The sequence below is a fragment of the Lactuca virosa genome, chromosome 9 (assembly GCF_052849685.1).
Source record: "Lactuca virosa cultivar CGN04683 chromosome 9, Lactuca_virosa_CGN04683_v6, whole genome shotgun sequence".
Taxonomy (NCBI): Eukaryota; Viridiplantae; Streptophyta; class Magnoliopsida; order Asterales; family Asteraceae; genus Lactuca; species Lactuca virosa.
The window spans coordinates 261,021,046-261,046,165 of NC_136434.1; the positions used below are offsets into that span (position 1 = coordinate 261,021,046).

Below are 25,120 nucleotides of genomic sequence, written 5' to 3' on the forward strand. Positions count from 1 at the left end.
TTATCACGAATGATCATGAGACGATAATATATTATATTCTTCAAACGGATACATGTGAGTTGTAGTTGCGAGTTGGTTGCACATTGACATATGTAAACGCAACCAGTAACTTGGTTGTTATAAAACATATTGTTGTGTGTGATTTGATGAGTAAGTACAAGCGAGCATTTGAGTCAGAGTTTATCCATTCCTTTTACCCTTGGAGGGATAAATGCGATATTTGTGGGCCCCTCGATGATTTAGTGATGACACCCCTAAGTGCTTGGCCAAGCCTGGACTGATTTGATTTGTTCAATTAGTCAGTCGTCATAAATCAGAAATCGAAACAACAAATGGACAGAGAGAATGATTATAGTCCATGTCTCAGTCCATATGATATCTAGAATGGAGGAATATATGATCCCTTATCTAATGAACACGTCATTTGACTAGGTCAGAGTTCGACAGCGGCTTTAAGAGCTACGATTGCTAGTCGGGATCTTGGAGAAAAATGACTATGTCCTAGATGAACCAATCATTGATGAACTCCTAGCCAATGCTACCAAGGCATTGAAAGATGCTCGGGCGAAACATCTTAATGGTTCGACCGAGGTGGCTTGCATCATTGTTGCGACAATGTTTGTTGGGCTTTAGAAAACTTTTGAGTTCCATCAAGCATTTGAAATTATTAAACAACTGAGAATAATGTGTCAAGTTCAGGATAAGGAGCAAAGGTTTGAGACCTTGAATGCTTTTATTGGCTGAAAAATGGTCGAGGGTTCTTTTGTGATTTCACATGTACTCAAAATGAAGGCTTACACGGAACAATTTCCTACCCCAGATTCCTATTTGGGAACAAGCTAGCGACAGATGTGATCCTAGCCTCATTTCCAAAGTCATTCAATTAATTCATGTTGAACATTACTATGCATGACTGGGAAAGAAGCATTAATGATCTTCATTCAATGCTCAAAAATGCCAAGGCAAACATCAAGAAATCTGTGAATCAAGTTCTGATGATCTACGAGGATCAAATCTCCAAGAAGAAAACTGGTAATGCTACTATTAAGGAGAAAGGCAAGGGAAAAGGAAATGGTCAAGGGAAGCCTCCTGCTACCAACCTAAATCCTAAGCGCAAACCTGTTGCTGACTCTGTCTTCTTTCATTGCAATGAAAAGAGACACTAGAAATGCAACCGCGCCAAGTATCTAGAGGAAGTTACTAAAAAACAAGGCCAACCAGGTTGGCACCTCAAGTATATATGAAGTTGAATTGTATGCATTTCGTACTAATTATTGGGTATTTGACAATAGAAGTGGTACTAACATCTATAATGATTTGCAGGGACTAAAGAATGTTAGAGAACTATGAAATGGCAATTTAGAACATCATGTGGGCAATGACACTCGAGTAGCTGTGAAAGCCATATGGAAATATCATTTTTTTCTCCCAAATGGTATTTATCTTGTTTTGAAAAATGATTGGTATGCACCTAGTATGACCAAAAATATTATCTCTACTTTCCGTTCGTATGAACAAGGTTTTCATTATAAGTTTGACTTTAATTTTGGAAACATATTTGTGTTTAAAGACAATGTATCCTATCTTGAGAATTGTCTTAATAATGGAGTATATGAAATCGAATTAAATGGTTCATACCACAAAAACAATTCAATATACAACTTAATAAATAAGAAAACAAAGTTGGACTTAAACAAAACTTATTTATGGAGTTGTTGCCTTGGTCACATAAACAAAACTTGCACCACTAAGCTTCAAAATGATGAAATCCTAGAGTTAACAGGCTCATATTCTTGTGATGTATGCGAAGCATATCACTGTGGGAAGATGACCAAAAGTCCATTTATTGGTGTTGGTGAAAGGGATTCAGATCTATTAGGAATCATACATACTGATGTATGTGGACCATTTAGGATAATGACTAGATGAAGTGAAAGATACTTCATTACATTTACTGATGAATTCAATAGATTTGGATATATGTATCTCATGAAATAAAAAGATGAAGCTCTTGATATGTTCAAAGTATTCTAAAATGAAGTACAAAATCAGCTAGGTAAAAAGATTAACACCATACGATAAGATCATGGTGGTGAATATCTAAGCTATGACTTTGATTAACATCTTTAGAGTTGTGGTATACTGTCACAACTCACTCCACCGGAAACACCACAATATAATGACATTTCAAAAAGGAGAAATCGAACTATACTTGATATGGTACGACCGATGATTAGTCATACGTCCCTTCCTCATTCATTCTGGGGATATACCCTCGAAACCGCAACCCGAATTGTAAACATAGTCCCAACTAAAAAGGTGAGTAAGACTCCTACGAGTTATGGCATGGAAAGATTCCATCAATGTCTTACTTAAATATTTGGGGTTGTGAAGCATATGTTAAAAGATAGACTTCTAAAAACCTTGAACCCAGATCTCAAAAGTGTATGTTTGTGGGATACCCAAAAGAAACCATGGGCTACTAATTCTTACAGAAATAAGAGAACCAAGTGTTCATAGCCCGAAAAGTAGTGTTTCTTGAAAAAGAATTTATTTTGCATAAAGAAAGTGGGAGCCCATTTATCTCGAAGAAATTCGAGAAACACAACCTATAGTTGAGAATGATAATTAACAAATCATTGTTGAACCTCGAACTATCATTCAAATGCTAATTGACACACTAACTGTACGATGCTCAAGTAGACCTCGTCAGGAACCTGGCATATTTAGATTTGTCATTCCTAGAAAGAAATTCTTCTTAATGGATTAATATGATCCCATCAATTTCAAGGCAGTTACTACAGATCCAGAATCGAAAAAATGGCTTGAAGCCATGAGAGCTGAAATCATTCCATGAATGATAATCAAGTATGAGACTTGGTTGGCTTACCTCCTAACTGTAGGGTTGTTAGAAGCAAGTGGATCTTCAAGAAGAAGATCAACATGGAAGGAAATGTACAACCATTCAAGGCACGATGTGTAATGAAAGGGTATACTCAAATTCAAGGTGTTGACTATGAAGATACTTTCTTGCTAGTTGCCAAGATTAAATCTGTTAGGATTATCATGGCCATAGTTGCATATTACGACCATGAGTTATGAAAAATGGATGTCAAAACTACTTTCCTTAATGGATATCTTGAGGAAGATGTCAATATGGAACATCTTGAAGGTTTTGTCCAACCGGATAACCTAAAGAAGGTTTGCAAACTGAAGAACTCCATTTTGGATTAAAACAGGCATAAAGGGACTGGTATCATCGTTTTGATGAGAACATCAAAAAGTTTAGTTTCTCAGAAAGCCCCGATGAGACATGTGTTGAAATCAAAGTAAGTGGGAGAAAAATTGTTTTTCTACCTCTATACGTCGATGACATATTAGTGATTGGGAAAGATATCACAACAATGAAAGAAACAGAGGCTTACCTTATTAAGTCCTTTCAAATGAAAGATATATGGGATTTTGCATATATACTCACAAATAGGATCTATAGAGATAGATTCTAACTACTTATTGATGGGTTTTGCGCATTCTAACACTCCTAAGTGTACATGCAACCCTAAATACCTTGGATCTATGTTTTCTCTATTATACATGCAATTATGAACTTTCCAAGGTATTACCCTATCTAGCATACAATACTTGATACTTGGGTAATCAAATGGATAGAATACATACCTTTGTTTGATGTAGCTTGTCTCCATGAAGCTTGAGTGCCTAGTGCCCCAAGTGTGACACCTCAAATGGTTCACACAACACCAAATGCACATGGAATGACTTGAGAGAAATGGAACACTCCTTGAAATCGTCTAGCCCTCATATTCACACATTAGTGCATGATTTCTTGAGCCATGGGATTCTTTTATATGGTGGCTATTAGGGTTACACCATGTAACTCATAACTTTACCCATTCCTTATGCTCCATGGATTTTAACCTCCATGGAGTATCCATGGGTCACCCCATGGACTTAGTCCAACATAAGGAATCTTGGATCACAAGCCCACATATATAAGAATGAATGATTTACACAATCAACCCATATATTTAATTAGTCTCCTTTTGATCACTTAATTAATTCCAAATTAATTCTTGATCAATACTAATTAAATAACCTTATTAATATATTAGAACTTATAATATATTAACCAACCTTAAGTGTTATTTCTCTCATTATAGTCTATCCAAATGCATGATGCCATGCAACCCAAATGGACCATGCCGGGTCGGGTCAAGTCTTACCAATTATAGTTATGGACTTAGACATTAATCCAACAGTCTCCCACTTGGATAAGTCTAAAACTATTATTGCGTATGACTTCAGGAACCGATCAGCAATCGTAGCTCTCAAAAGCTTCTGTCGAACTCTGACCTTGTTGATGAACTCTGACCTTTGTCAATGACTTGTCCATTAGATAAAGGATCATATATTCCTCCATTCTAGATATCATATGGACTGAGACATGGATTATCAATCATTCTCTCTGTCCATTTGTTGTTTCCCGATTTCCGATTCATAATGACTGACTGATTGAACAAATCAAATCAGTCCTGGCTTGGCCAAGCACTCACATGTATCATCTTTAAATCATCGAGGAGCCCACAGATATCGCTTTTATCCCGAAGGTAAAAGGAATGGATAAACTTCGACTCATATGGCTTGTTCTACTACTTGTTGAATCATACACAAAGGCACGTTTTATAACATCGAGTTACCAAATGCGTTTTCGTGCAATCAATGTATAACCAACTCATAGTAACAACTCATATCTCTAGGTTTGAAGAATATAAGATATTATCGTCTCATGATCACTCGTGATAAAATCCATGAAGTGATTCAAATGAGCGCGGGTTGAATCCAATACTCAGAACTTATGAGCACTCATGAGTGTTGTAGCGCCACTTTGTCCACCAACTTGGACCTCTACAAACCAACCCATGACAGTCTTGATTCATATCTACTTCCAACATATGACCGACTGTGGATGGTTTGAATAACTTAATCATTCAGGAAGAGCAACTTAGTTATTCTGGAAGTCAAAACATGCAAAGTGAAACACAAGAATAAATGAATCAAATATGGTATCAAAACCTATGAATATAAATAAACACTTTTATTTATCACCATACTGATTATTCATTATTCATTGTTTCAGTTTTATCAACTTTATACTTGAATTAAAAACACTAGTTGTCCCATGCTCCAAGCATGTACACTATGTTTTTCTTAAACAATAGCTTTGCCATACACCAAGTATGCACTCTATGTTTGTCTATGATCCTTACTTTGTGAAATAAACCAATTGAACATAATTTCAATGATTCTAATTTCACACTCCCAAATCCTTATCGAAAAATGTGAGAATTTCAAATTCCTATCATTTATCGAAATCTGTTTAGATTTTAAACTTATATGCACTGACCCTCCTGTAATGAATATGTACAAAGTCACAAAGACTTGTCAACAGTCATTATAAGGTATTACAATGGAGATCAACTCCATGGAAACTAAGTCTCATATTCAAAGTACATTGCTTTGGACATGCTTCTTGCATTAAGTTTTCTAATCTTACACAGATAACTTCCACCTATGGAGACAACTCCATATTCTCATTTTGACTATCACTTCTGAATAAGAGATGCCTCTTTTCAGAATATGTCAATATGGTCCTTCCAAAATTAGCACTATACTTCCAACTGTCCCTGAGCAACCAATCTTTGGTAAACCTCAGATTGTCCTCGACAATTGCTTAATCATTTTAGTCATATCCAATTCTAGACCTTTTCCCTTCTTAATGCCTCTGGGCATTTGGAAAAATTTAGAAATGACAAATATTATAGCACATGCAATCGATCCTGTACCCAAAGCAAATGGTACACGATTCATGATGTCTCACATAAAGACATGATTCTAGACCAGTCTTTTGCTACAATATTTTTATTTGCCATGTTTTCAAAATTTGACTATGAAGAGAGATGCCGTAATCATAATCGAATTTTGAGAACGCAATATATAGAATTTCCTTAAGTTGAACCAATCCAACATGAAATTCATATATATATTCTTGACTAAAGATGATTAAGGTCTCAATCTAAGCCTTTAGAACTGAAATGAAGTATATCCTCTCCCTTAATTATAGCAAAACAACTTTTTCAATCCCTGCAGCCTCACGAATTGAAACTTTTGTTTTCTATAATTAACATTGCTAACTTTCAACACTAACAATAATTATCATGCTCCCACTAACATGATGATTATTAGCATAACACTTATGCTCCCACTAGCTTTGACATGTACTCAGAAATCAGCTGGACTTCTAGAAATCAATACTATATTGACTTCCTTACCAAAGTTCAGATTTCTGATACGAGATGCTTTGATAAAACTTTATCAAAATCATACACCTTTCCTTAGATAGCATGCATGTGTGTCTAAACAATTTCAGAACTATGAAAAGGGATGTCGTAATCATAGTCTCAATTGTTTAGACCTTTTGCCATCTGCTTCAAATCTACTTGGTGGAAGTGTTTCCTTACCATCATTTTCATGAATCGGAGAGAAACCTTATGACCCTTAGATTTTATGGTGTAGGTGTTCTTATCCATGTGAATCGTCAAAACCATAGTCACAAGACAAGGATAATGACAAATCCAAACTCATATGGACTGAACTTATGCAATCTTAACTTCTTGCCACCTGGCAGTATAGGGCCTGTCATTGCTTCCAAGTTGTTATGCAACCAATTGAGAACTTTCAGAACTCCTATGCAAAGCCAACTTTAACTGGAATGGGCATAGAATATGTCAACATGATAGGTTATAAACCTCAAGTCGTGTGCTAGTGAAGAACCTCAGGTTTTATTCTTGATTAGTTCTTGAAATTCTTTTTAGGATCTTTAAGACTCCCACTGTCCTCTTGACATATAAGACTATCTTGCCAAATATTCAAGATATAGTGCGGATTCTTTATCAAGACAAACACTTCACACAATTGGCCTTAGTTGGTCTTTGTTTAATCCAAAACATCACAACTTACCAACTTCAAATGTACAAGAGTAGGACACTTTTACTCTTACATTTGACAAGTGTTATAAACCTTTCTTTAAGATATGTCACTCAACTTATAGTCTTGGAGTATGACTCTAAGACTTGTTTTGAAACGAAGTATGACTCATCTTCTTGATTTAACCATTTCAACAATTCATGACTCCTCTTCTTAGTCATAAGAATGCACTAAGATGTCCTTAGAAGACCAATTGTGATGTGGTTCTTTAATCATTAAGATGATCACAAAACATGATACTAAAGTACTCTCCCATCTTTTCAGATTTGAGAAACTTTTATCTGTCTGCCTAATTTGATTCTTCCCATTCGTTCTGCCATACATTGAGACTTTTCCAATGTTTCAGAATTATACTTAATCTTGTAAGTATAACCATATTTACTAAACTTTAGTAAATCATGACGAATAGTCTTATCGATCTTTGTGGTGGACTTGACCAGTGCACAAGAATGTGTACTCGATCCCTTTAGTCCTTTACTTGATTCACACATCCATGTGAACAAGTCTTAATTTTCCAAAGCTTGAAAGTTCACATTCATCATACTATTCAACTTGTATGATTCCAAGTTTCTATCCAACTGAAGCCTTGGGAATGAGAATCTTTCCTTATTTGGTAAATTATGACACTACCACAAACGAAAGAATCAAGTCCATTTTTTTTTCTAAATATTGCTATTAATGGAATCATATAAACAACCATTTTTCACAAATGCCACTTGTAAGGATATTTTAAAATAAATATAAAATTAAAACCTTTTATTTTATTTCAAAACTTTGCGGAAAAAACTTATCCTTACAGTGCAAATGCATATGAAAAACTTGTTGTTATCTATTCCTAAGCAATATATCATAACTCCTAAGTAACAGCTTCAAAAATTCTGATCACTGATCTATGCGATTGAAATCCATCTTCGCGATCAGAATCAGCATATACTTCCTTTAAGTTTCTTCACTTTTCTTTGATTTTTAAAACATCAACATGTGACCCAGTCACATCATGTAATAAGAATCTCAAAATAGAAACTTAACAGAGTTAGATAGTGGACTTTTACCTAAAGTAGAGTCAAACTTCTTGACTTGATCAACCTTATGATCTTTCAGGTAAATAGGCAGCTTCCCAATCAATGCCCCTTCCTTTGGCAAGATAAACATATAGACTCTTTGGTAATGGGACTATCTCAGACTTAGCCTTTCTCTTTACCATTTGGTCAACCGGGTTGACTATGGCCAATCCCTTTCCATTGGGAAGAGAATGCTTTTTCTGGGTATCCAACGTTACCATTGTCAATGTCCATTGAGAAGTTGATCTCCTAATCAGATTTGCTCTGCCAGTGCTCCAAATCATTGCTGATTAAGCACCCCAAAGCAAATAGATAAGATCATTATGGGTCATGTCATAGTCCTTTACATGGTAGTTCATAAGGAACTTACTATGTGACTTAGAAAGTGATTGAACATCCAACTTTCTCAAGACTTTGACACCGAACTCTCCCAGCTTGTCAATATGTGACTTCATCTCTAAGATGTGATCACACATAGACCTTGCTTGCCATTAGGGCTTGAGTGACCTTGAACTTGTGGGTTAGGGAGAATAATTGGAGGAGGTGGAGGAAGTAAAGTTCCAAGAGATTTGGGAAGATCATAGATGTCTGAACTAGACATCTTTTGGGAGATATTCAAGATAGTTGATCTAAAGTCCTTAATATAACACCCAATATGAAATATTAAGGCTAGGATCCAACAACCTATTTATAACTGGAAGAGGGATGTTGTAATCCGAGTTATAAAATAGTTGAAGGTAGGTAAATGACGATTTACCAATTTCCACCATGAAAAACGAAATAATGTAATTAGGTTTTTAATTGGATTTGAAACTCCTAGATCTTTTGAGATTCATTGAACTTTTCAATGGCATGTTTCAATCTCGAGTGTGCCCTTCAGGTTTTGTGACTGGGATGCTGAGGATCACAAAACAAGGTGTGAAGTAACCATGCAAATATACTTGGTACCCTTAATATTTACCCCTCAATCGATGTGCCGGTTAACCACACGAGCTCCACCGATACTATGATAAATATTAAGTTACCCTTTGCCTACTTTGTTAAATCCAGGTTAGTGTGTCGGTTAACCACACACGCTCCACTAACGGTTTAAACAAAGTGCAAAGTGTAATTTCATGGATTAGCACCTTATTCACATTTTCCTAAGTAACTAAGATTGGGAATTTATAAGTGTTTAGTTACTTAGTATTTATCATTAATACTTTTAATGAAGGGAGAATTATAGTCATTGTCCTACCCGTTCGGCTAACGACCCTCCACCAGTCAAGGAAGCGGTGGGTGAGAGTGGACACCCATTAAACTACCATTTTATAGGCAGTAACCTTATACCCCCCTTATAGACCGACTTCGTGAATGAGGCCTACTAACGGTAAGACTGACTTGCTCTTATACATATATTTATTATTAACTTATAATACTATAAAGTATAAGGGTTGAATTTTAACTTTTAAAATTCTAAGGGCTAACTTGGAATTAAAGTATTCATGGGGAAAACTTTACAAATTCCAAAACTTGAGGGCAAGTTTTGAAAATATTCAAAACTAATTAATTCCATAACTTATGTGTTTAAAGTAGTTTTAATTAAAAAAAACTCTTCAAGTTCCATAACTTGAGGATAAGTTATGGAAGACTTCAAACTAATAAAAGAATGTAACTTTTCTTTATTTTTGTAACTTATGGAACTAATTAAGGTTACACATTTTATTATTTAATGAAGTGACTCTTGAACCTCCATAACTTGAGGACAAGTTATGGAGTCATAAAACCATTTAATGAGGACAAGACTCTTCATTTTTGTAATCATTGCCAACTTTTTATGAGTTTTATGAAAGTTAAATGTGACTTTTCATATAACTTGAGGACAAGTTACAAAAACACATTTTAGAATCAACTCTTAGATTAAAATGGATTGAAAACACATAATCAATTAACTTTTCTATTAATCTAATAAACTCATATGAACAAAGATAATTCACATCAAATTTTTTTTTGAAGTAATTAGCATAACTTTTAAACTAATACAATTCGATTATTCAGCTAATTTTGCAAGTATAACAAGAAAACAAGCCTTGGCTCTGATACCACTTATGGGTTTTGCGCATTCTAACACTCCTAAGTGTACATGCAACCCTAAATACCTTGGATCTATGTTTTCTCTATTATACATGCAATTATGAACTTTCCAAGGTATTACCCTATCTAGCATACAATACTTGATACTTGGGTAATCAAATGGATAGAATACATACCTTTGTTTGATGTAGCTTGTCTCCATGAAGCTTGAGTGCCTAGTGCCCCAAGTGTGACACCTCAATGGTTCACACAACACCAAATGCACATGGAATGACTTGAGAGAAATGGAACACTCCTTGAAATCGTCTAGCCCTCATATTCACACATTAGTGCACGATTTCTTGAGCCATGGGATTCTTTTATATGGTGGCTATTATGGTTACACCATGTAACTCATAACTTTACCCATTCCTTATGCTCTATGGATTTTAACCTCCATGGAGTATCCATGGGTCACCCCATGGACTTAGTCCAACATAAGGAATCTTGGATCACAAGCCCACATATATAAGAATGAATGATTTACACAATCAACCCATATATTTAATTAGTCTCCTTTTGATCACTTAATTAATTCCAAATTAATTCTTGATCAATACTAATTAAATAACCTTATTAATTTATTAGAACTTATAATATATTAACCAACCTTAAGTGTTATTTCTCTCATTATAGTCTATCCAAATGCATGATGCCATGCAACCCAAATGGACCATGCCGGGTCGGGTCAAGTCTTACCAATTATAGTTATGGACTTAGACATTAATCCAACACTTATTAGATTAAGTCATAGTACATACATTAACAAAGTTATAAAACGCATTTCAATGGATAACTTAAAACGTGGAATTTTACTCATACTGCCTGGCACATTCTTTGCAAGACAAATTGACCTAGTACCGACGATGAGATCCAAAGAATGAGTCAAATATTGTATGCTTTAGCAGTAGGTTCATATATGTATGCTATGACATGTACAAGGTCATATATAGCTTATGCTATAAGTTTGAATCGTAAACATCAAGCTAACCCTGGCGAAAAGCATCAGATGGATGTACAGAACATCTTTAAGTACTTAAGAAGGACTAAAAATATGTTCCATGTTTTTAGAGGAGTTGATGAAGAGCTTGTTGTAAGATGTTACCCAGATGCTAGCTTCAACACTGCTCGAGATAACTTACGATCATAGTTGGGATACATGTTCACCTTTAATGGATGAGTCATTGCCTAGAAGAGTTCAAATAAAAAAGTGGTTGCAATTTCTACAACAAAATCTAAGTATATAGTTGCTTTAGAAGCAGCTCAAGAAGTTGACTGGATGAAGAAATTCATTGTTGATCTGCATGTTGTTCCAAGCATCAAAAATGTCATTGATTAAGCCTCTTTCTCAAAACAAGTTTGAGAGTTATGCAATAGAAATTATACTTTGATTAGCTAGTGATTGGATTTAAATCTGTACTTATTAAATCTGGATATTCTGAACTATATAGCAATGACATGTAATCTCTTTTGATTATATATATATATATATATATATATATATATATATATATATATATATATATATATATATATGAGTTAGGATCATATATAACCATCAAATATTGTATGAATGTGTGACCAATTATAGAACAATCATTATATAAGGATACAATAGTAGTTTTAACAATAAATAATTATGGTAAATAAATGAATTAATTAATAAGCCATTAAAATAGACATATTTGGATGAAACGTTACATAAAAATAAATAAATATATAGTGTATAATGGAAATAATCAAAGATATACAAATTCTTATAAAAACATATAACCATTTTGAACCATAAGTTGGCCACTCAGGGACGTACAAATTTATAACACAAAAAGTTGTTATTTTAACGATTTGTATATTCACTTTTAAAACATAGATCAAAGGTAAAATTAAATATCAAAAAATGACCAAATAAGAGGGTATCACCACTATCACTATTTTGTTAGTTATCATAAAATGATCAGAAATTTTGCATTAGGCACCATTAGAATTGCAAAATCGTTATTCGACAAAAAAACTTTCAAAAAACGGGAGATATAAAAAAATCTTATATTTTTTAAAACTAATTTGTTGATTTTACCCTCCAATAATTTACAAGTCCAATATGCCAACATATAATTTCACCATATCTATAATCATTTTCTTTTTAAAATCATATATAGATGTACTTGTTTTTACCAAGTAAAAAAAACAAAGCAATAATCTGTAGCTTACAACTTACCAACTAAAGCTTTAGACTACTAGGTGTCGGCAACATGTTATTACATGTTATCACACCCAAATTGTCCAGCTCATCATCCTAGTCACAATTTGGTGTTATAACACCCAAGGTGGAAATGGGCAACATCTAATAACATGTGATAACACCAATTATTTCCTATTTTATTTTTATTTTTATTTTTTTACGTTTTTTTTCTATATTTCGAATTTGTTTTTTTTATTTATTTATATTTGAAAAGTAAAAATAAAATTTTAATAAAACTTAAATTAAAAACAACATTAAAAAAAATTACAACAAAACACAAAAACATTTAAAACCTTAAAAAAAATGATAAAACCTACATTTTTTGGCCTAAAACTATTCATGTTCATATTCGTCACCAACATAGATGTAATCCGCCAAGTCTTCACGGAGTTGTTTGTGTTTTCGCTGATCTTGAATATCAACCACTCTATGTAAATATTCCGATGTCCCTGGTTGAAATTGCACATGTCTTGGCTCCGTAGGCGAATACGTTGCAATATTGCGTCCTTTATCTTCGACAACCATGTTATGCATTATGATACATGCATACATGATATATCGTAGAGTATCTAACTCATAAGGTCTCGCTGCATGTTCAACTATGTGCTATTTTGATTTCAAAACCCCAAAAGCACGTTCAACGTCCTTACGAGCTCCTTCTTGTCGTCTCTTGAAATATTTGTCCCTTGGATCTATTGGGTGTCGAAACGCCTTCACAAACGTCATTGTTAGAACCCGCAACCCCGAAAAAAGCATGCCAAATCCATAAATCTTGTGAAGCAACAGTCTCTAATACCAACGAAGGCGCTCCATGATGACCGCTCGAATACTGGCATTTCCACGCCACGGGGCAATTTCTCCATTTCCAGTGTGTGCAGTCAATGCTCCCAAGCATACCCGGAAAACCATGTCTTTCTTCATGCGCCACATATAGTTGTTGCATATCATGCAACGAAGGTTTGCGCAAGTATTGGTCACCGAAGGTTTCGACAACACCTCTTGCCAATAAATACAAACTTTCTCGTGCGGTCCTCTCAGACATTCTCATATAATCGTCAACAGAATCGGGCGACTCCCCCATTGCCATAAGTTTAATTGCAGCAACACATTTTTGCAACCCTGTGAAACCTCGTTTGCCTCTAGCATCATATCTCATTTGGAAAAATTCATACCTAAATAAATATTAAACATGTAAAAATTGTATTTATTTTATCTAAAAGTGACATTTTGTAAATTATAAAAGTTGAATCAAACGATACCTTGCTTCCATAGCGTTGGCTATCCTTTCAAAGACATTTTTTCGCAAACGAAATCTTCTTTTGAAATCGCTTGGCTGGTAGACACAATTTTCCGCAAAGTAATCGTTAACTAGCCGCCGATGCCCTTCCTCACGATCTCTATTTAACGCCGCACGTCGCGTGAGTAGTGGAGTTGGATCTGGCTGTAGTAGGTTGTCTGTGTAATACCGGTACATCATACTCACGAACAAATCGTCTTCGTCGTTATCATCATTGTACGGATGGGCCGGATCAAATTCATCCATAGTTGGTTGATTTTTGTGTTTGTGTTTTGAGTGATATAGAAATAGAGATAGATATAGAGAAATATGTGTAGTAAAAAGAATAAGGAATATATATAAAATGAAAATGTAATTAGTAAAAAAAAATTATTAAAGTTACCGTTTTTAAACGGTTTGAATTTGCAAACGGTCGATTTTATACGCGTTAAGATACGTTATCACCATCGCGCGAGATAACATAACATCTAATAACGGGAGGTGGGCGGTGTTCCCCGTTATGGCACCGTTATGGCGCTGCCACATCGGATATCGTCATACGGGCGTTGCCCACACCCGCCCCTCTTATATCATCATTTATATTAATATTTTAGAATGTTCATTCCCTAATATCTTCATACGAAAAAAAAAGGAGCGGTCGAGTTCAAGTATGCTCAATCTTTTAGAATTTCCATTCTTTCATAATGATAAGTCCGGATTTGATTTGTGAAGTGTATCATGGCAAATGTAGTTTTTTTATTTATTTATTTTTTTTTCTAATATAAACTTTTTTTCTAATTAAAAATATATAATCTTTGTGCCAATAGTTCGAATTTTTTTCTTTCTTGTTTATAGGAGGAAAATAAAAATTTTAATTGAGTGATTTATTGGTTAAGGTGAAGAGGTAAAGATAAAGGCATGGAAAAACCATAAAAAATAAATTATTTTTTTTAAGAACACTTATAGATACTTAAAGAATAATAGTATATAGTATAAATTTTGTGCGTATTCTTTAAGAACGATTTCATATTATTAGTTAATATTATTAAATTTACATATTCTTTAAGAATGATTACATACTCCTAAAGAATACATGTTCATATATATTTCATTACGTCGTATTCTAAAAAATCTAATTTTATTTGAATGTATTAAATAAAATAAAAAATTTGATTTGATTTTTATTAATTAATTTGACTTAATTAATTGTCTAATATATAAGTAATTTTCATTTCTCTCTCTTCATAAAATTTAATATTTACCTTTATAATTAATTAAGTGTAATTATAGAGTAAATGTTAGTCCATGTTAATAACAAGTATCCTAGTATCATATCCTTTTATTTTTTTTTTAATATAAAGGCTAGAACTTGGTTGGTCATATATTCACACAATACTTGTGATTCATATTTGATCTTAACCCATATATATATATATATATATATATATATATATATATATATATATATATATATATATATATATACATCTTTTGTATTAAATTTTATTATGTTCTATGCTAGAATGTTATTTAATCCTTGAATAAACTGATTATTCAAAAACAAATACCAATAATCAGTCATTGTTGTGGGGGCAACTATGAATTAAGACTAATATGAATCGGATTGGTGGATTTCAAGCAGTGAAATAGAAAAGTGTTGCATCCAAATTCATATGTACTTGTTAAAGAACTACTATTGGATATGACCCACCTCAATAATTGCTTCATGGATCGTTATCATAAGTGAATCTTGAACACTTGTAGATATCTTTATAGCTATCGACCTGAGATACATATTATGGACTCAAGTCTAGGAATTGTTGTGCTTTGACATGGTTAAATGTTGTTCATAACCGTGAAGTTATAAGAACCATCATTTGGTATATCTTGAACTAAATGTGTATGTGTTGAGAGTTAAGCGTCTAAGGCACCTCACTTGAAGTTGGACGCCAAATAAGCATGATCACGTTCCGTGCCTCATGTCCAACATGATGTATGTAACAAAGAGAATATCGATACGCTTACCTTATACTTCAATTGCTACTATTAAGCTCGTGGAATTGGATGTTTATTGATGGCACCCTTTCATGTGTTGTTAGGGGCAGTATCCTATTGGTAAACGCCAACTATTTTCTATATCAATCCATAACGAATCTTGTGCAATTGGGAGATTGTTGGATCTATATGCTCAATAATCATTATTGAAGGAGGTTGCTAATAACATATGATCCTATAGGGTCATACAATAATCAATTTGATACTTATTGACTATTTATTAAGTACTTGATTATTAGTAAATAAATTCAACTCTTGTATTTAATTAGAGAATCATTATTGTTTTATGAAAATAATAATAAAAGAAAGAAAAACCTAGTCATTATATCATATAGTATGATCAATAAGTTATGTACAAATGTTTTCGACACATTGATTACATTATGACTTAAATAATTAGTTGGCTTATTTGGTTGGAAAAACTAGCCTAACTTTTGTACCTTTCTTTTTGAAATTGCCAATATTTCCCATAAAAGATCTTTCATTCAATAATGTCAATATATATACAACATATGAGAAAATTGGAAAAGGGCCAAACATAAATGGGCCGAATATATACAACAGATACATACACACAATGATAATATAACGCTAACAGCCCCCCGCAGTTTGAACGAGGTGAGATTCTCGAACATTCAAACTGGACCGAAAATCTAAAAATAACGGTGAAGGAAGACTCTTCGTAAAAATAGCTGCATATTGAGACGAAGATGGGACATGAAGGACATGAACATGACCTGTTGCAACTTTGTCTCGAACAAAGTGAAAATTAATTTCTATATGCTTTGTACGTTGATGATGAATCAGGTTGAAAGACATATAGACTACACTAACATTATCACAGTAAACAAGAGTAGCCTTGGAAGGCATATAATGAAGCTCAATAAGAAGATTACGAATCCAATAGGTTTCTGCCACAACATTTGCAACACCCCTGTATTCGGCTTCAACACTGGACCTAGAAATCGTATTCTGGCGTTTAGATGACCATGAGAGAAGATTATGTCCTAACAAGACACAATAACCAGAGGTAGATCGACAAATGACAGGGCACCCGGCCCAGTCAACATCAGAATAAGCAGTGAGAGTGTGACTGGGAGACGTATATAAGTGAAGGTCGTAAGAAGTGGTACCTTGAACATATCGCAAGATGCGCTTGAGAGCAGAGAAATGAGGCTCCTGAGGGTCATGCATATATAAACATATCTGTTGAACGGCATAAGTAATGTCAGGGCGAGTGAATGTAAGATACTGTAACACACCAGCCAAACTGCGATATAAGGTGAGATCAGCAACAGGAGGACCAGTGCCATCAAGCTAAGCAGATAAGTTATATGGAGTAGATGTTGGCTTGCCGTTTGTTATGGAAGCCCAATCAAGAATTTCTGTAGCATATTTGTGTTGAGACAAAAACATCTCGTCATCCGATCGGGTAGCTGAGATACCCAGAAAATAGTAGAGATCCCTAAGGCCAGTCATAGATAACTTACCACTTAATAAAGAAATAATGTGATTCAGCAACTGAGAAGAAGAACCTGTCAGAACAATATCATCCACATAGAGTAACAAATATGCCATATGAGCACCCTGTCTGTAGATAAATAAAGATGAATCATTACGATTGTGTATAAAACCAATGAGAGATAGAAACATTGCAAAGCGCTGAAACCACGCACGAGGTGATTGCTTGAGACCATACAAAGAGCGTTGTAGTAAGAAAACATAATCAGGGTGAGATGGATCCCAAAAACTCGGTGGCTAGTGCATATACACTTTTCCTGCAAATATCCATGAAGAAAAGCATTCTTCACATCAAGTTGTCGAATGGGCCACCTATGGGTGACAGCAATGCTAAGAACGGTACGGATAGAAGCAGGCTTCACAACATGACTAAAAGTCTCATCAAAATCAATATCGGGTCACTGGTTGCGACCACTAGCAACAAGACGCGCCTTGTAGCGAGATAAAGATCCATCTGTATTAAGTTTCTTTTTGAACAGCCAAATAAAATTAACAATGTTAGCAGCAGGTGGTCTTGGGACAAGAACCCAAATTTTGTTAGAGATAAGCGTTGTATATTCGTCTGTCATTACATTAAGCCAGTTGCGATCCTGAAAAGCCTGGGAATATTTTTTGGGAACAGGAGAGGTGGTGTCAATGTGTAAATTTAATTTACGAATGGGTTTAAATATGCCTTGTTTTGCACGGGTAAGCATTGGATGTTGAGAAGGAGGAATACTTTGAGAAATGATTGGCGATGTTGGAGAAGGAAGAGTCTTAGATGGCTCGTTAGAGCTGGTAATAGAAGGAAAAGTTGATTGATTTGGGTTGGACTCAAGAGGATGCTGGAATGGGCCTACATGAGTTTGCAGAGATAAGCCCGATGAGGACTGATGAGGTGGACTTTGGGGCATATGGTTTAAATTTGATGACATAGCGATGGTCACAGGAGGATTAGGGGTAGTAGGCACCGGTGTTGAAAGAAAAGGGTGTATGGAGTCATAAGCATCAAGAAAGGAGTATGAAGGTGATTTATTTGGTGTCATAAATCCAAATGGGAAAACGGTTTCATCAAAAACCACATGTTTAGAAATGATGATTTTATTTGTGTAACACCTATTCCATGTATTATTTAATTTATCTAATTTTTAGGGTTTTATGCATGGACTTAGTGAGTTGGGGAACTCCAACTCGTCGAGTAGAGACTATTATAAGGACGCGGGATTTAGATCCTACTCGACGAGTCGGGAGGCCCCAACTCGACGAGTAGGCGCTGTAGAGAGAAACCCTGATTTTCAGGGGTTTGTACCCTATTTAAAGGACTTGTGGCTCATTTGTAGCCTCCTTCATCGTCCTTTTCATCCCAGAAAGAAAGCCTAGCCGCATTTTTGAGCTTCCTTGAGTGTGTGAATTTTGGAGAGTGAAACTTGTGCTTTTGAGAAGGAAACTTAAAGGTTGAGAAGATTGGAGAGATGATAAGGCTTGGGATCTGACATCTACTTGTTGTTAGCATCCATTTAGAGGTAAAAAGTTGCTACCTTGATCTATACGTATTTAGATATCATTTCATGGAAGAATATGGTCACTTTTGGTAACGACATAAATTTGCTCACTTTGTCCAGCTTAGGCACTTTCCGTGCACTAAAACCTTGTAGGAAGCTTAGTTTTGATGTTATAGCCTTGGAAGGTCTTGCATGCACGTAAAGATTGCAACTTTACGTGGTATCTGAATTAGGGGAGGTTGGATATGGAGTTTGGGATCTTAGATCCCACTGAAAAGGGCTGAACATAAAAGGGACTGAAGGAACTAGGTGAGTCCCTTAGTCAACTAGACGAGTCAGGGTAAGGTCTGCCAATTTTCGCTTTCTGAATGAGGGCAGTGAAGGATTAGGGTTTTGGTCTAAATGGACTTTAGGTTTCTTGGACATTTGATGAACTCGACGAGTCACTAAGGTGACTCATCGAGTTAACTAGGGATTCAGTGGAATGGACTCGGGAGGAACTCGACGAGTTACATAGGTAACTCGGCGAGCTGAATAGTTATTCAGTTAACTCGACGAGTTGAGGTCAACATGCACTGTTGACCTTGAACGTTGACCTTGACTTTGACCAGGGTTGACTTTGAGGATAATTATGGTATTTCGGGATTATGACAAGTTAATCACATGATGATTATAGGCAGTTGAGTTGGAGCAGTGCGGGGGATATATCTGATTGTAGCTTGTCAGTTCAGCATTCGAGAGGTGAGCTCATGGCAGTCAGATGAAAGACGATGTGGGGGAGCCCATGGCTTGTTGGTTAAAAACCATGGGGGGAGCCCATGACACTTTGGTATAAGACCATGTGGGGGAGCCCATGGCACCATTATATGTTTGTATGCATGGTTTATGTGATATATGTAGCTTTTATAACTAATATGATATGTGTTATGTGGATTGTGTGTGGGGTATGCTCTGGGGAACTCACTAAGCATTAGCTTACAATTTGTAGATTTGTTTCAGGTACATCCGAGCCCAAGGGCAAGGGCAAGGCTTGATGGCGCGATGTACACTCTCTCTCAGGCGTTTTATGGGACACTCTGATGTTTTGGAATAAAATTCTTATTGTTACAAAATTGAAAACAATTGTATTTGGGATTTCATGGTTTGTGGAAAGTATTTTGATTAATTAAAAATGAAAATTTTCTTTTGAAAAATTGGGTTGTTATAATTTGTGTCAAGATTGAGAAAACGATATCCTTTGTGATTTGTTGGATAGCCAAGAAAGATACATGGAGTTGATCTTGGAGATAGTTTATGAGAAGCATCAATATGAGGAAAACAAAGACAACTAAACATACGTAAATGATTGTAGGGGGGGTGTTTATTATAAAGTTTATAGAATGGAGTGTCATTATTAATGGCGGTGGATGGAAGAATTGTAACAACGTAAATTTTCAAAACAATTTTTCATTTTTAAAACATAATGTCATTCATAAGATATCATAAGAATCCATTGTATCACATGTCATCATAATAAAACAAATCCCAAGATCTCTAATACATAAATCCCATAAGTGTGTACAGATCATGCCGGCGCCTTCCCGTGATCCTCACTAGTACCTGAAACACATCACACAAACACTGTAAGCATAAATGCTTAGTGAGTTCCCCAAAATACCACATACGCACATACGCCACTCAAGGCTATAGCTCTACAAGACCTTCCGGTCCATGTGTCTCAGGGGACTTCCGTCCCACAATCCTGGTTGACCTTCCGGTCTATATCATAATGACCTTCCGGTCCATAACATACTACTCATAACATAACATAGCACATACATGTCAAACAACAACATACATCACATACTCCTCATAGCACATAAGACCTTCCGATCACACATATTACCACTCTAGGTAAAGTATAGTGAGAAGACTCACCTCGTACGATGTAGGATAACCTCTCGTGCTCGATAACCCGACCTAGCTTTCTCCTATCAACATAATGACATCTCTAATCAATACTTTCTCTTGTCCTCATTTCTAAGGAGTGGGTAGAAGACCATTTTATCCCTCCCAGATCTTTCTCTAGAACTAGCTTGACCAGAACCCTAAGGTCAACTGAAGTCAACTCAAGTCAATGGTCAAACTTTGACCAAACTCGTCGAGTACACTTGTGTGACTCGGCGAGTCCGGTGTCTCCCGAATCCTCATAGATCCTCACTCGACTCGTCGAGTTAACCTTTCACTCGACGGGTTACCACCGGTCATGAATCGCGGGGCAACCCGACTCGACTCGTCGAGTCCCCTTATGGACTCGGCGAGTTCCTTCCATGGCAACACTCAAATGACCTTCTGAGGTTAGATCTGTTTCTCTAACCTATAGATCTGACCTTACCATACTCAATAATCACGTAAAGGTCCGACCTTTACACTCATGCAACGTTCAATATGCTTCTTTTGGTGAAATAGCCTCTAAAATGGCAACCTAGGCTCATATCTCTAAGGAAGTAGCATAAAGCAGGGAGGTTGGGGCTCTCTGGACCTCTCAAGGTCCAGATCCAGAGTTTAACACTCAAAGGGACATCATAAGCATCATATCCAAGCCAATAAAGGATAGAGAAAACCCTAGATTCAAGGGTTCTTCACCAAAACAGAAAAGGGTTCGATTTAATACCTCAAAGATGGAGTTTCCTTGCTTGAAATCACAGAATAGCAACCCCCTTGACCTTCTTTTGCTGGAATCTCCTTCTTCTTTGCAAAAACCACACCAACAAGGATTATAATAGCCTTTCTCCTCACATCACACACTCAAGCTCACTAGGGTTTCTCTCTCTGGACTGGTAGCCGCAAATGAGGGCCATAAGGTTCCTTAAATAGGGCACAAGCCCGAGGATTTAGGGTTTCCACCCACAGCGCCTACTCGACGAGTCTACTCATGGACTCGTCGAGTAGTTCATTAAACTTACGTGGCCACCCCGCTTCTACTCGACGAGTTATAGCACCAACTCGTCGAGTAGGTCAATGATTCACAAAAATAAATAATTAAAATAATATACCTGGAAATCCGGGTGTTACAAGAATATTAAGAAGCTGAGCACCCATATGGAGTGCTTCAGTCCAATAAGTGGGAGGAAACCGAGCATTGAATAAAAGAGTGCGAATCACATTATTTAAAGTACGAAGCATGCATTCATATTTTCCATTTTTTTTAGAGGTGCAAGGACACGAAAAAACGGAATAGAATATCGTTTTGAGAGAAAAAATGATGGAATTTTTGGTTGTCATATTCACCTCCGTTATCACATTGAAAGGATTTGATATCAATTTTAAATTGATTATTGACAAAATTTCTGAGATACACAAACTTGTCAAAAACATCCGATTTAGCACTAATAGGGTAGACCCAAACATAATGAGAGAAATTATATAAAAATGACATAATATTTAATTCCACTCAAACTTTCAATAGGAGATGTCTAAACATCATAATGAACTAACTCAAACGAAAAATGTGAAACAGAAATAGATGAACTAAAAGGCAATTTAACATGTTTGCCAATTTGACATGCACGACACTATGTAGGGTCTTTATTAGACGAACAGAAAATAAAACATTTGTGAACTAAATGCTTGAAAGTGTGATGACCGGGATGACCAAGACATTCATGCCAAATGGATGGAGCAACAGAGATAAAGGCTTGGGTTGTTGAAGACGTGATCGGATAAAGGTCACCAGTGCTATCACATCTGATGATAATTTGTTTGGTGCGAAAATCGTTCACAGAAAACCCAAAATAGTCAAATTCAATGGAACAATCATTTTCACGAACGAAATGACGAACATAAATAAGATTTTTAATTATAGACGGAGTAATTAAAACATTCAGAAGGGTCAACGTACGATAAGGGTTTGGAAGTGGAAGAGTAGTATCAATCGGCTTGACCCGGATCATTTAACGTCATAGTGTTGAACATCTGTGGAAGCGCGGTGGGTTCCAGATTTTGTTTTTGAGGTTGGTACGATTGTTGATGAAAAATAGGTTGTTGGGGTGGCGTAAAAAATTGATGTTGCTGTTGGACAGTGGTCTGATGGGCCATCTGAGGTCTCGGCCCAGATCCATGTTGTTGATTCGTAACTGGGCTTGGCAGCAAGCCTTGTTGATTGAATCCATGATGGAGCTGAGGAGAATAGGCCCACACTCATGCTCCTTGACGTTGATTGTGTTGACTGTCGCTGCAGGAGTTTCCGCCACCACTTCCATTATGCAATAGACCACCGAAGCGTCCTCTACCCCGACCACCACGACGTCCACTGCGTCCCCCATGGTAGCCACCTCTATTACCGCCGTTGATGTGGTGGTTATTATTCCACTGAGATGAATTGGTATTTTGATTTTGAACAGTGAGGGCATGAGACGAGGATGAATTGTTGGCATGTATGAGAGAAGAGTCACGAAGATCATCTTGGATCATTTGTTGCTCCTCACACAGAAGAATGGATCTCGCATCCCAAAAAGATGGAGGCGAGTCTCGATGTCGAATATTCATAGCAATGTACCATAATTTCTGTGACAGACCAGTAATAATGTAAGCCACGAGGTTAGTTTCAGGAACCATAGCTTCCATGTGTTCTAATCAATCAGCAATGGATTTTATTTTGTTGCGATAGTCTGTGATAGACGAGTTTCCAAGGGAGATGTTTTTGAGATCTCGATCAAGCTGGATAATCTTGGATACTTTGTTGTCATGAAAAACCTTTTCAAGACTTTCCCAGATTTTGAATGCAGTTACCTGTTTCTTGAAAATCATATTAAGAAGGGAGACGGAGAGGATGCTATGCAACCATGATTTTACAATGGAATCCATAAGAAGCCAAGTTTCTTTTGCAGCCACAGATTCTTGAGTTGCTTTATCTTTTTCTTGTTCTTTGTTAGTCGTAGCTTGAATAGGAGGTTTGAGGTGATCATCAACTCCATATCCATTACAATGGATTTTGAATAGTTCATGCCAGATATCGTAGTTCATTTGATCCAAGTCTAGAACAAAAGGAATTGCATGCTTTACGTTAATCGTAGAGGAGGGCTTGTCAAAATTTGAGCGACATGATGATAAGCAGGAGAAGATGTTGAGAAAGAAGATAGAATGAATGAATGAATGATCAGGGAGTCGACGAGAGAAGAGCCGTCGGCTAGGGTTAAGGGCAATCATATTATATTTTGCTCTGATACCATGAAATTGCCAATATTTTCCATAAAATATCTTTCATTCAATAATATATATATATATATATATATATATATATATATATATATATATATATATATATATATATATATATATATATATATAACGTATAAGAAAACTGGAAAATGGCCAAACATAAATGGGCCGACTATATATAACAGATACATACACATAATAATAATATAACGCTAACACTCTCTTGATGTCGGACCTTTTGAAGAGTATGTGTCAACCTCCCTCCCTTGTCCCTCATGCTTACTTTACTTTATATTACTTTAGAATATAATAAGGGATTGACTTCACTTGCATGGGGATATATATATATATATATATATATATATATATATATATATATATATATATATATATATATATAAGAGTGTTGTACATGAGAAAATCATCTCTTTTTGCCTTGTGAAGGACCATGACTCTAGCCCTCTCTCTATCTCACTCTTGTTCTCTTTTGAAGTTAGTCATTTGTGCTTTGGTGCTATTTTGTGTTTCTCCTTTAGTGCTTATTTTTGTTAAGCTCTTAAAAGCTTAAGAAACTTAATATACAAGAAGGGAACTAGCATTCTAAAGTACTTTACTTTTGATGATGGATACATGTAGAGAAGATCAACCTTCTTCTCTTTTTTCATCTACTTCAACGCCCTAATACCAAGTGAGTTCAAATGCTTCCAAATTTGTTATTCTAAATCCTCATATGATTGTTATAATATCACTGTAGCCTATGTAAAAGGATTCTCCATGGTTTTGTTTTAAAATGGTCTAAAACAAAGTAGTTATTTATTAATGTTTACTTTGTCGTTTTTAAGAAAAACTGTCTATTTTATATATCAAAACCCATACAAAATCAACTCAACATGTGTCATGGTAATTATAATTACATTAAAATATGTAATAACACTAAAATCATCTAAAACGCATGGTGCATGAAGTGATGTTTGATAATAAAAAAAGTTTGTGATACAGTTAAAGAATTTTTTAAATACTTAGACGTTGCCTAAAGAAAAGAACATATCGTTAATGAAAGTGAAATATGCCTTGGATATTCTCTTATCGGTGAGGTAGACTTCTGGTTATACTT

At 35.5% G+C, this 25,120-nt stretch overlaps 1 protein-coding gene across 1 annotated transcript; it reads right to left on the reverse strand.

Annotated features, from left to right (window-relative positions):
- Positions 1–13,120: 13,120 nt before the first annotated feature.
- Positions 13,121–14,017, reverse strand: LOC145140495 (uncharacterized). The gene is made up of 2 exons (XM_079073967.1): positions 13,734–14,017; positions 13,121–13,646 (listed from the first exon to the last, which is right to left on the reverse strand). The coding sequence occupies exons 1-2, from the start codon at positions 14,015–14,017 to the stop codon at positions 13,121–13,123; spliced, it is 810 nt and encodes a 269-aa protein (XP_078930093.1).
- Between the last annotated feature and the right edge of the window lie 11,103 nt (positions 14,018–25,120).

Bases quoted from the DNA above. Each gene is read 5' to 3' on its own strand.
- LOC145140495 (XM_079073967.1), bottom strand. From the start codon at position 14,017: ATGGATGAATTTGATCCGGCCCATCCGTACAATGATGATAACGACGAA. The intron at 13,647-13,733 runs GTATCGTTTGAT...ATATTTATTTAG, and splicing joins GCCAACGCTATGGAAGCAAG to GTATGAATTTTTCCAAATGA.